Genomic DNA, 12,941 nt, shown 5'->3' with positions numbered 1-12,941 from the left:
CTTGGAATGAGAGACAGCATACCAGGATGTCTTACAAGGCTTTCCTTGCAGTTCAGATGCATGAGCTGCTTGGGAGACTGTTTTTTCTGTTTTGTTTTTGCCACTGGCTTTGTGTGGATGTTTTATGAAATGCCCACCTTGTCCACGTTGTGGGAAGGCACACAGTTTACATATAACTGGCAATTTTGATTTAATAACAAGTGTAACAGAATCTGCTGTGTGTGGCTATGTGGATTTCAGAATTGGGAGAGACTCATTCAAAGGGTATGGCATTTTGAAATATTGGTACAGTGACATGCCCTTCAGAAACTGTGTATCCATGCATTTTTATTCTTTTTCTTTTCTTGAGATGGGGTCTCAAATTTTTAAAAAAGCTGAAGGAATGAAGTGTAGTCAAAATGTCCACATTTGGGCCCCGGTGTATAGGAGTTCTGCAGAGTCTTTGTCCCAGTAGTGTTTATAAAGCTACTGTGTATTGGTCCAACTGTTCCTTCCAACCAAATGTTAAAACATTTTAGTTATATCATGCTGGTTTATGTGTGTGAGTGTGTGACAGACAGAGACAGGCCGAGAGAGACAGAGATGGTGGGGGTGGGGAGACAGAGATCATAGTTATTTATTCCTTTTCAGTGTTTTGAATTAAGAATCTGTCCCAGACATGTCAAAATGGAATTGAGTCATTATTAGTCCCAGATTGGAATAGTTTGTGAAAGTATTCTGTCTTTGGGATATCTGTCTGCTATCTGGAAGCCATTTTCTTCTTTTTCTGATGTATCTTTTAAAGCTGAGGAAAAAATAATTCTCCTTTGACACATAGCTAGCCATTGCCCATTGTGGCCAAAACTCAGGCTCATTATATTGAAAAGTGGCTTTTTTCTGTGCCTGTCTTCTGAATTTATGTTCTGCAGCCTGCCTTTTCTAATGGAAAGGCAACTGTTCCCAGCTGATTCCTGTTCCGACTACTTGTTTGTTTACATTTCTTTGGAGTCTCATTAGCAATTGGTAGTTCTGGTGGTTTTTTTTCCCCCCAAAGTTCCCAAAATTTGGGAAAAATTCTGTTGGTGCCTTCTGCTAGATTATAATGGAAGTTTCTTCTGATAACTGACATAGTTTTTAATCAAGTTCTTGCGTCTTTATCTCATGTTTATTTTATGTATATGCGTGTTTTGTCTTTATGCAAATATATACACCCACTTATGCCTGCTGTCTTTAGAGTTCAGAAGAGAGTGTGTGCCTCCCCTAGAACTAGAGTTAGGGATGGCTGGGAACCTCTGTGTGGGTCTTGGGAACCAAACTCAGGTCCCCTGGAAGAGCAGCAAGTGCTCCTAACATCTGAGCCAGGCCCAAGTGCTCATCTCTTAAGACTCCCCTTTAAGCTGGGCACGGTGGCGCACTCCTTTAATCCCAGGCAGGTGAACTCTGTGAGTTAAAGGCCAGCCTGGTATACAAAGAGAGTCTAAGCCAGCGAGGGTTGTTACACAGAGAAACTCTGTCTGGAAAGACTCTTCTCCACTGCAGTGGCACTTCTTTTAAGTTGGCTTCCTACAAGAAATGAGCAGTTTTAATTGTTCAAGAATTGTGGTGCACGCCTTTAATCCCAGCACTCAGGAGGCAGAGGCAGGTGGATCTCTGTGAGTTTGAGGCCAGTCTGGTCTGCAAAGCGAGTCCAGGACAGCCAAGGCTAACATAGAGCAACTCAGTCTTGAAAAACCAAGAAAAGAATTGTGTTTGGGAGAGCCTTTGTACAGCTGATTCTTTCTCCTATTGGGTATGGTAGCAAACTCCTGTAATCCAAGCTCTTAAGAGGCAGAGACAGAAAGAAGTAGATGTATCTTGGCGAGTTCAAGGCTAGCCTTGTCTACATAGTAGGTTCCGGGTCAGACAAAGCTCTTATAGTGAGTTCCTGTTTCAGAAAAAACAAAACAAAACAAAATACTTTTATTTTTTCTTGCTTTTGAAAATTAAGATACAATGTGGCCAATTTCAGACACCTGCACCTCTAGTTGTCTAGATATTCTGGAATGTGTCAGCGTCACTGTGGTTTTTCTTAGGTCTTTAAGGGTGTTCTGTGGATTATGATGGAGAAAAGCAGGTGTGAGGTTTGCTGTGGTTGTAAGTAACTTAGGCTCCTGCAAAGAAGAATATCTCACTGGGCTTCTATAGCAGTTGGTTTGATAAGTTTTCCCCTCTTATATTCTTGTGTTGGAAGAACCCAAGTTCTCCTGGTTGTGTATAAATTTTTAACTTGACTGGGATACTCAGGCCTCAGCATACAGTTTATTGTGATTTTAGTTTGCTGTATCCTTTGTAGTGGGCCTCTTGATAGTCCTATCTCAGATTACATAAGGATGGGTTTTTCTTATTGTTGTACTCTTCCTTGGCCCTTAGTTTTCCATGTTTTTGAGACTTGTTCCTATGAAGCCATTTTCTTTCTTTCTTTCGAGATTTATTTATTATTATGTTTTCAGTGCTCTGCCTGCATGTATGCCTGCAGGCCAGAAGAGGGCATCAGATCACATTATAGATGGTTTGAGCCACCATGTGTTTGCTGGGAATTGAACTCAGGACCTTTGGAAGAGCAGCCAGTGCTCTTAACCTGTGAGCCATCGCTGCAGCCCATGTGAGGCCATTTTCTACAGCATGACTTTGGAGGGGTAAACTACTAGTTCAGAGTCCTAGGGAGACTGCAGACTCACATATCAACTTTTAGGATCACCTTTTTCCTTCCATCTTCTTGGAGATCACCTTCTATTACTTAAATCCCCTTTTTTTCTCGTTTGTTTCTTGAGACAGGATTTTGCTTGTACCCAAGGTCAGTTTTGAATCTACCTTTGTGCTGTCTTGTTTGAGTATACCATCATCTCTGGTTTTTTTTTTTTTTATTCTTTAGCAAAATTTTATTATACTAGACCTTGAGTAAACAGAACAAGCTAGGTCCCAGAGTATAGGGAGAAACCAGAAAGGCTTTGTCTTAAAGAGAGACTGAGAGGTAGAAACCAGTAACAGAGCTTATTATCTACTTTCATTCTGAAAGTATCCAACATGGCTGCCTGGAAACTGATAGGGCTGGTTCATTAGTATTTAACAAAGGCCATTTCTATTTACCAGCCTTTGTATTCATCTCTGTTCAAGGAGTCAATGACATAGAGTGCTGATAGAACCTGAATAGTGCGCATGAAAGTATACTGTGCATTTCATGAAAGCGTTGATTCTCTTCCCCCCTCCTCCCCGACCTCCCAGCCTCACCTAATCTATGTGGAGCTGACTTAGTTGTAGTAACTAATTAGAAACTTTTGCCACTGTTTGGAAGGGCCTCAGGAGTCTGTAGATCCAACCCCCTTTGGGAGCAAGCCAGCACTGCTTTTCTTGACTTGTCCTATGAAGAATATTAATTTAACTTGGTTGTTCTGTGACAGGCATCTTTGTTATGACCTGTAAAGGGCACCCATGGGCACAGTGGTAATTGTTCTGTTTACAGAGGAACCTCAAGCGTGTACCTGCCAGTTTTTCCCTAGGTCTTTCATGCCCAGTAGCTATAACATACTTTGTTCACTACAGGTGAGAAATGAGCTGTTGTGTCCTGTTTTGCCTTAAAAAAGCTCTTAGGAATAGGATACCTGTAGGTTATGGCTCTTACAGCCTTGTAAGATCTAAAGGGGCGAAAGAACACTCCCCTTATCTACTGATGACTAAAAACTTAGTCTTAAACAGATCAGATTGCTTAGTTGGGTGTTAGGTTCAGCACTGAAAAGTAACTCCAGGCACTGTTTCAATTATGTTCTAAAGACTTAAAGCATTTTATATAGGTTGGAATTGGAGCTTAGAGGAAGAGTACTGGCCTAGCCCAGCAAAACACACAAGTCTTGGGGTGTTTTTTTCTCTCCCTGCCCCCCCCCCCCGTTTCAAATACATATATACCCAATGTCAGCATCATATGTGAATTTATTAAAATTCAGAGCTTTCATGATTGATAGCCTTTGAGTCAGAAGCAAGTTCTTTCACTAGTTCTCATGCATGCCAAAGCTTGCATAATATGTATTATGGGCTCAGGCTTGTTAGTGATACACTGGTGAACAAAACAGAATGGATAATAGCATTTTTTTATCCCATAGAAAAGGTCATTTGAAAATTATACTCTCCATTTATATTTGTTATGAGAATTAAACTAGGAAGAGATGATATGTAATTCAGAAAGAATAACAAAAAATATCTCTTTAAAAATAATATCTAAGGCACATATATTCTGTATTTCAGAAGATGAGTTTGGAATTTGTTTTTTGAGATTGCTTAGGTTAATAATTCTTACAGAAAATTTATTTTGTTTTGCTTTTGATCACAGAGAAAAATGGAAACAGGATCCCTCAGATGACGAACAGGAACAAGGCACCAGTGCAGAGAGTGAACCAGAGCAAAAGAAAGTAAAAGCGAGAAGACCAGTCCCTAGAAGGTAGGCTGCTTGCTTGCTCAACCTCTGCTTCTGGGTGAGCCTACTGTAGGTTACGTGGGAAGGGGAAGTCGGCTGGAGCCAGAGCCCTAAACAGATAAACTGTCCTGTCCCAGGATTTGGATGTCTGCTTCTCTTTGTGCCAGCCTGTATCTTTACCAAGTGTCTAAGTGACTAGGCTACTGAGATCACTTTCAAGTGTTTGGATGGACGCAGTTCTGACCAGAGATACTTTTTCCTTCTTCATGAACCAGTCAATTTAAAAAAAAATCTTATTGTTATCATATATTAATTATACAAACTAGTGAACTTCCTCATTGCATTTTCTTATATGCATATCATGGGCTCTGATAATATTCTTTGATACTGGATCTTTTTTTTTTCCCCTTATGGCAGTCTTTATTTAGGGTGTGTGGTATATGCAACTATACCTTCTGCTTTCAAGCAGTAACAAAAAATCCTTCCTGTTTGTGTGGCCAGGGTACAAATTCTTTTTGGAGAACTAACTCTTTGCTTCTTTTACTTATTTACTTTTTTGCTTTATGAGACAGAGTTTCTCTATTTAGTCCTGGCTGTCCTGGAACTCACTGTGTAGACCAGGCTAGCATCGAACTCAGTGAGATCCTTCTGCCTCTGCTTTCAAGTGTGCGAATCAAGGCGTATACCACCACTGATGGCAAAAAGTAATTTTTAAGATCAAAATGCTTTTCTGGCTGATTGAAAGTATGTTTATAGTTGTATATATATAATGTCCATAACACTTAGCAGAGAACCTAATTGTATAGAGATGGACATAGGGTGAGAAGGCAACAAGGTTTGGTAATTTTGATCAAACTTGGCAAATAATGATAACATAAGAAGGCAGAAGAAACTTACTGAGACTCAAGAGTAGTTTAGAAGTGAAAATACCATCCAGATATGTTCTCAGCGTTAGAAAGATAGCCCTGACCATGATGCAGTTCAGAGTGAGCTGCTATTACTCTCTGTCTCCACTGGGCTCAACACCATTTTTCCCTAAGGATGGCCAGATTCTAAAAGCAGCTTTAGCACACAGGCTTATATATTTGGTTTTGTTTTTTGAGACAAGGTTTCACTGTGTAGCTCTGGCCTTTCTGGAAAAGCTATATAGACTAGGCTAGCCTTAGACTCAACACCCCAAGAAAATTTAACTACCCTTTGTGTGTGTGTGTTTTACATGTGTATTTGAGTGTATTGGAAGGCCAGAGGTCATCTTTGGGTGGTTTCCTCAGGAGCTATCTGTTCACCTTGCCTTTTGAGACAGGATCACTCCCTGGAACCTGGGCCCAGTGAGTAGTTCAGCCTAGCTCCAGCCTGGCTTCAGCCCAGCCCAAGTCCAGCCCCAAGTGTCCTACTGTCACTACTTTCCCAATACATGCCACTGTGCCTGTCTTTTTATGTAGATTGTGGGGACGGAACTCAGGTCATCATGCTGTGTGATGACACTTGACAGACTGAGCCATCTTCCGGCCCACAGATATATATACACTCTTTCACTATTGAGTTGGGTGGGGTCAAATCATACCCAACACCTACCCTATTAATGGCCTGAAGGCTAATAATAATTTTTATTGATGAACATTTATCATTTTTAGTTTGATAATAGTACTAAATTTGAGTCCTAATTACATGAAACATTCTGTGCAGAAGAATTCTATTCTTATTAATCATATCATCAAAGCGTACTGTATCTTTGCTTTGATCAATAAAAATAAATATGACAAATGTATGTTTCTCATATAATATTGTGACAAATATATGTCTTGCATTTGCGTAAGTACTTATACAGTGGCCCAGGTTTGTGCTTTGGCCAACAAAATCTAAAATATTTCCCCTCTAGCCATTTACAGAACAATTTGCTAGCCTTTGGCCTGGGACCCCTCAGGGAAAGCCTGAACTTTTTCTCCCTTCTGAGTTTAAGCACTCAAGATTGAAGTGTCATGCTGGCTCTTTGCCCATTATTCACTGAGTCCTTGATCATTTCTTATGGTTTGTTAGATAGGTAGGAGAAACACATTAATGTGATTGCACGTTATCTTCCCTCCCTTGTGTTTCTGAGAGTACTATGTACTGGAGGTTGACTTCGAACTCCTGAACCTCCTCTTGTCACCTCATAGTTCTGAGATTCCAGGTCTGATCCCAAGCCTGGCCCCCTTTAGAGAATTATCAGCTTTTCTGGCTGATTGGAAGTATATTTATAGTTTATGACCCTTTTTATATAATGCCCATAACACTTAGCAGAGAATGCTCTGGGAAATGCCATTAATTAGATTTGAAGTAGTTACCACGTGACAGATTTGCTTTTTCTTTCCCCCTGTTCATTTTAGAACAGTGCCCAAACCTCCAGTTAAAAAGCAACCTAAGATTCAGCGTGGAAAGAGGAAAAAGCAGGAGTCCTCTGATGATGACGATGACGATGATGACGCTCCCAAAAGGCAGACTCGTCGAAGAGCTGCTAAAAATGTGAGGTCAGTTGTGCCCTGGAAGTTCTTCATTGATGTGAAGGCCATAAAGGAGTTATTTAGAACTTGTTCTTTAAGTTTCAGATGATGCCATTGACAGGTAGGACTTAGCAGCCTGGGGGCGGCACACTCCTTTGATCCCAGCATGTGGGAGGCAGAGGTGGGTGGGTCTGTGTGAGTTTAAGGCTAGCCTAGTCTACATAGCTTATTCCAGAAAGGCCAGAGCTACACAGTGAGATCTTGTCTCAAAAAACCTCAAAAGAATATAAGCCTGTAGCTAAAGCTGCCTTTAGAAACTGGCCATCCTTGGGGGAAAACAGTGCTGAGCCCAGTGGAGAAGGGGAGTAACAGCAGCTCACTGTGAGCTGCCCCCGGGCAGGGCCTGTCTTTCTAATGCTGAGAACACGTCTGGATGAGCTACTCTCAAGTCTCATTGTGCCTATTGATTTGGGTATAATCATGTTATTAAACTTTAGTTAGTTCCAGGATATGAGGTGTTAATTTATGGTGAAAGAAGATATAGAAATATTCAGATAATTGGTTTATTTGTTTCATCTCGAGAATGTGAATTACAAATACTTTCTGAACATAATGCACGTTTCTTTTGGTGTACTTAGAAATGTGAAGTTGAGTCCTAGAGAGATGAATGAATGACTTGCTCGATATTTCCAATTGATAGTTAAGTGTGGGACTAGGATCTCAATATGGTGGTGTTTAGCTTAGCTTGTTTTCTTACTGTGTTAAATCTAGAATTATGTTTTTCTCTAATTATTTTGTTATGTTGGAGATTAAGCCTGGGGCCTTGCTCATATGAGGCAAATGTTCCTGACCTATGCTCCCTTGTATTTATTGTTTCCGTGTTTTAAAAGTTTTTCTTCTTTTTATGTTTTTGATGTAGCTCAGGCTAGTGTGGAACTTACTATGTAGTCAATGCTATCCTGAAATTTACTATGTGGTTCAGACTAGCCTCAGGCTGTTTCTTTGCCGTCAGTTCTGGGATCATCATGGCCAAATACATCTTTTATTTATAAATCAGAAGTGTGAGTGTGAAAATTCTCAACTGTTTGGGTCATTTTAAATTAAATTCATTTTCTTGTTATAGGGAGAGAAAATTGCATGATTAATGCATTTAATATTAGGAATATTGTTTTCCTTTTGTCTGAAATAACAGCAATTTTTCTTTCATTATAAATTTTCTTTGTCATTATTTAGATATTAATTACTCAATCCAAAGTAAAGAATATCCATGTGGTTTCCTGTATCTTGCTTATACATACAGTGTGGGCTACTCCAGACTTTATCTGTGGGCATGCATTAGAGCTTGAAATGGGGTGAAGTAGGCGTTGAGTCCACTGACTAGAGACTCTGTGAATAACTTGTTGGAGTGAAAGATTATGGTTCCTGTTCCAGTGATAGTCTGTAGAGATGCCTGGTTCTGAAGGTACAGTCTCTTACTCATTCAGCATTATTTTTCACACAGTTACAAAGAAGATGATGACTTTGAGACTGATTCAGATGATCTCATTGAAATGACTGGAGAAGGAATTGATGAACAGCAAGATAATAGTGAAACTATTGAAAAGGTCTTAGATTCAAGACTGGGAAAGAAAGGAGGTTTGTGTCCTTGGGGAGCAAATTACTCACTTTGGATTTTTGAGACAGGGTCTCTGGTAGCCTTGGCTGGCCTCCAATGTGGTATATAGACAAGGATGACCTTGAACTCCTAATCCTCTTGTCTGTACCTCCCAAGTTCTGGGATTAAGGTGTGTTACCCCATGTCTAGTATATGTGGTACTGGGAGTTGAGTCGGGCCTTGATGATGCTCTGCAAACCCTGTACCAACTGCTTGCATCTGGAGCCCACAAGTTATTTTTATGTATGTTCAGCAGACCAATATTTTACATATTCTTTAATGTGATAAATTTAGTCCATACTTGTATTGTGAATTGTAGAAATTGGCCTTATTCAGAGCTAAAGGCAAAAGAATGTTTTCAGTGTCTTTAAGACTTTTAATTTAAGCTAGTTAAATAAGTTCTGTAGTGATAAAACAGAGGTACTTTCTAGTTAACATGAAGCAAATCTGTGTTTTAGTTAGTTGTTTCTGAATAACATTGTGAAAATACCAGACTCATAACAGACATATTCGGATCAAAGTGAAAGATTAAAAAAATTGAGATATTTCTTAAGTTGTTCTAAAATACCTTTTCATCAGAACATGTCATAATAATAGTGTTGGAAATACAGGTCAGTGACGGAGCACTCGCTCAAGTCCTCATACTGCAAAAAGACAAAACCAAGCATGATGGTCCTTTTCCTGCCTACCCCTTTCGTTTTTGAAATTGGGTCTTGAGAATATGTAGAATTGACTGGGAACCTGGCGCCTTGCCTGGCTAGCCACACTCCTCACTCCCACTCTGGTCTGTTTGAGGGTAAGGCAGGTAACAGCTTGGGGAGGGTGAGTAAGGAGAGGGTATTTTGATTTCTTACTCTATTCTTGAAGGAAGAGATCTGCTTTTTGAGGTAGTCAGTACTAAAAAGGATGCTGTTATTTCATTGTCCGGTGTTTGGACAGAGGACTTGTTTGGTTCTACCTGTAACTTCACACATTCTTTAAGGTAAATAGCATCTTCAGAATATTTGAAAGTACCGAGTCTATCCTGTGTTGCAATAATTGTAATTGTACAATAAGTTGACTGCTTATTGTAAGTCAAAGGCATTTGGTTTATTCAAGAAGAGACTCGTCTTGGCAGTTGCTTAATTGGAAATCTTTTCATTGCCTGGTTTATTACATTTTCTTTAGAGCTGACCTGAATCTTTTTGCAGCCACTGGAGCATCTACCACTGTGTATGCTGTTGAAGCAAATGGCGATCCTAGCGGTGACTTTGACACTGAGAGGGAGGAAGGTGAAACCCAGTACCTTATCAAATGGAAGGGCTGGTCCTACATCCACAGCACGTGGGAGAGTGAGGAGTCCTTACAACAACAGAAGGTGAAGGGCCTAAAAAAACTGGAGAACTTCAAGAAGAAAGAGGATGAAATTAAGCAATGGTATGTTGCTTGCTGTGTTTCCAGTCAGAGGGAAGGGTGTTTAAATGTGTGGAGAACACAGATACCTAGGAGTTGGCCTTGGTCATCTGAGCAATCTACTGTTCTGTTTTCTAAATATAGATGTCTTCATATACGGCTACTCAATTTTTAGATGTAACAGAAACAGCTCATTGCACATTTGCTACATTTTTTTCTTAAGTAGGTTCAATCCGGACAATAAAATAGTGATTTTTTTAAATCTTAGCTGTATTGTACATGGGTGAAGTGAGGCATAGAGTAACTGCAAGTGAATCAGTGACTTGAATTTGACAGTTATATGTAGAGACATTTTGTCTTTTTCTTTTGGTTAGGCTGTAGTGAAAGTTCATATTCTAGAACCCTCTGAGTTATAATACACTTAAAGTTACGCTTGGTTTTAATATAATTTGTAAAACTGATTTGAATTTCTTGTTTGCTTGTTTTTTACATATCACAGACCTGTTATTAGTGAAGATTATGAAAGGGCTGTATGGAAACAAAGGAGTTTATATTGTACTTAGAACGTTTGCTTTGGTACATATGGATAGCTCTCCAAGATCTAACTGACACACACTTGTTTTTGGTCTTCTGTCTAGGTTAGGGAAAGTTTCTCCTGAAGATGTTGAATATTTCAATTGCCAACAGGAACTGGCCTCAGAGTTGAATAAACAGTATCAGATAGTAGAAAGAGTAATAGGTGAGTTCACGAAAACTGACTTTAGTCATGTAAACTTAGAGAAAATGACAGTTGGCTTTGGATAATATACATTTATAAAATACATTTTGTAGATTTACTTTTTGAGGCTAAACGAAGGACTACATTTATTTTGAGTGGAGAGCTAATAATTATTGCTTGTAATTTGGGTTGGGAGTGGTGAGAGACAGAAGTATCAAGGATGTTGGCTCTCAAGATTTTCTAAGAGAAAGTGAATACCATTCACTGAAATGGAAACATCAAGGGAAGAAGAGCTGAGTTTTGCAGTTGAAATAAAATGTGAAGGTTGGTAACTTTGTTGTCATGTAAGAGACAAGTATTCATTGAGAGCTACAGCGTATGTTCACCTGGAGGTTAAGACTCTTGGTCTGACTTGGAGATACATTTAGGTATTGTCAATGCATAGGTGAGCCCCCAAAATGGAGAGTATACATTGTGAAAAGAGAAAGGCTGAGAGCATTATAGAGTGCTCCCAGGAGACCGAGGAAGAGTAGGCGGTGGTCTAAGAGTGAGATGAGAGCTGGCTGGAGCAGAAGTAGGGGATTGAGATGGAACACTGTCTCAGGGTTGATCCTTGAATTTGGGAGTAGGGCTGGCTGTCATCTGTGAAATGGACCCAGGAAATGACTGTTGCCAGAACAGGTCTGATGGAGGCGGCCTCAGGAGAGAATAAGAGTGGGTTCAGAGTATAAACTCAGTGACGTTTTATTTTTTAAAAGTAATTGAGTAATAGAATGCTAGTCTGGGAGCTAGGTCAGAACAGCTTCTTTTTGAGATAAATAGCACATATTCTTACTTGTAAAATCTGTTTGTTTTTTTTAATTATTTGTTTTTTATGTGTATGGGTGTTTTGCCTTCATTATTTATGAAGGTAACTATTTACATATTATTTTATTTGGGAGGCAGGGTCTCTATGTTACGTTGCCCTGGCTGTCTTGGACCTGTGCATAAAGTGCATGCTTTGTTCCTGGGGAGGCCAGAAGAGGGCTTCAGATCCCTTAGGACTGGAGTTACACACAGTTGTGAGCTGCTGTATGGGTGCTGGGAATTGAACCTGGGTCCTCGGGGAGAGCTGCTGGTACCCTTAACTTCTGAGCCATCTCTCCAGCCCCTTACTTGTAAAAACTGTTTCTTTCCTTTTCTCTGTATATTTATAACTTTCCTATCTTCTTTTGTGTTTGTTTAGCTGTGAAGACAAGTAAATCTACATTGGGCCAAACAGATTTTCCAGGTGAGTAACACATCTTACCTTTAGTAAATGTTGAATTTTTATGAACACTTTGTGTTTTGCAGATTATTTACAGTTTTGTCACATAGTATTCATTGGCTATACATTAAAAAAGAATATCACTTTCTTTTTATACTTTGACACTGTTTGGTAAACTTTTATACATGCTGTAGCGCACAGTCGGAAGCCAGCACCTTCAAATGAGCCTGAATATCTATGCAAATGGATGGGACTGCCCTACTCTGAATGCAGCTGGGAAGATGAAGCCTTGATTGGAAAGAAATTCCAGAATTGTATCGACAGCTTCCATAGTCGTAACAACTCCAAAACCATTCCCACAAGAGAATGCAAGGTTTGCTGACTGTTAGATTTTGTGCTTTTACTTTTCTCATTTTATATATTTTATCATTTCACATCATATAATCATATCATATCATATATCATTTGTGAGGCAGGATCTCTCTATTATGTTGCTGTGGCTGTCTTGGAATTCACTTTGTAGACCAAATTAGCCTTAAATTCAGAGATCCATTTGTTTCCTGATCCCACTACACCTACCCTATTGTTATATTGTTTTTATAGAAAGGTGTGGTAACTAAGGGTTAGTTATGTAGATATGTAGATGCAAAAATACAACAGGAACGAATGATGATTTAAAAGTGATACTAAGTATACGTAATTACAGCTTGGGTTGGGATCTAGCACAGTAAGCAGAGTGTACCTGGCATGTGTGCAGCCTTTGGGTTTGACTGCCTAGCACCACACAGATCTGGGCATCATGATGGAAGCCTGGAACCGCAGGCTTCTGGACATGGAGGCAGAGGATTCAGAAATCCAGGGTTATTCTTGGCCATGTAGTGAGCTCAAGGCCATGCTGGTTCACACATGACTTGCCTCAAAGGAAGAAGAGAGAAAAGAAAATGAGAAGATGAGCCCTGGAACAGTGCCTCAGAGAGTAAGAATGCGTCCTGCTCTGGAGAAGACCTGGCTTCCGTTCATAGCGCCCA

At 39.8% G+C, this 12,941-nt stretch overlaps 1 protein-coding gene across 2 annotated transcripts in view; it reads left to right on the top strand.

The window, feature by feature from the left end:
- CHD2 (chromodomain helicase DNA binding protein 2) overlaps positions 1-12,941 on the top strand; it is a 114,113-nt gene that overhangs the window by 30,073 nt on the left and 71,099 nt on the right. For both annotated transcript variants that reach the window (XM_084751983.1, XM_084751982.1), the window contains 7 exons: positions 4,340-4,447; positions 6,790-6,930; positions 8,405-8,538; positions 9,748-9,973; positions 10,588-10,688; positions 11,893-11,937; positions 12,108-12,286. In XM_084751983.1, the coding sequence (XP_084608109.1) occupies positions 4,340-4,447; positions 6,790-6,930; positions 8,405-8,538; positions 9,748-9,973; positions 10,588-10,688; positions 11,893-11,937; positions 12,108-12,286 (934 nt within the window). The remainder of the gene's footprint in view (positions 1-4,339; positions 4,448-6,789; positions 6,931-8,404; positions 8,539-9,747; positions 9,974-10,587; positions 10,689-11,892; positions 11,938-12,107; positions 12,287-12,941) is intronic.

The sequence above is a fragment of the Acomys minous genome (genome assembly GCF_964271855.1).
Source record: "Acomys minous genome assembly, chromosome: 2".
In the NCBI taxonomy this organism is placed as follows: domain Eukaryota; kingdom Metazoa; phylum Chordata; class Mammalia; order Rodentia; family Muridae; genus Acomys; species Acomys minous.
The sequence above is the reverse complement of the archived record's forward strand: the minus strand, read 5'-3'. Positions and strand labels throughout refer to the sequence as shown.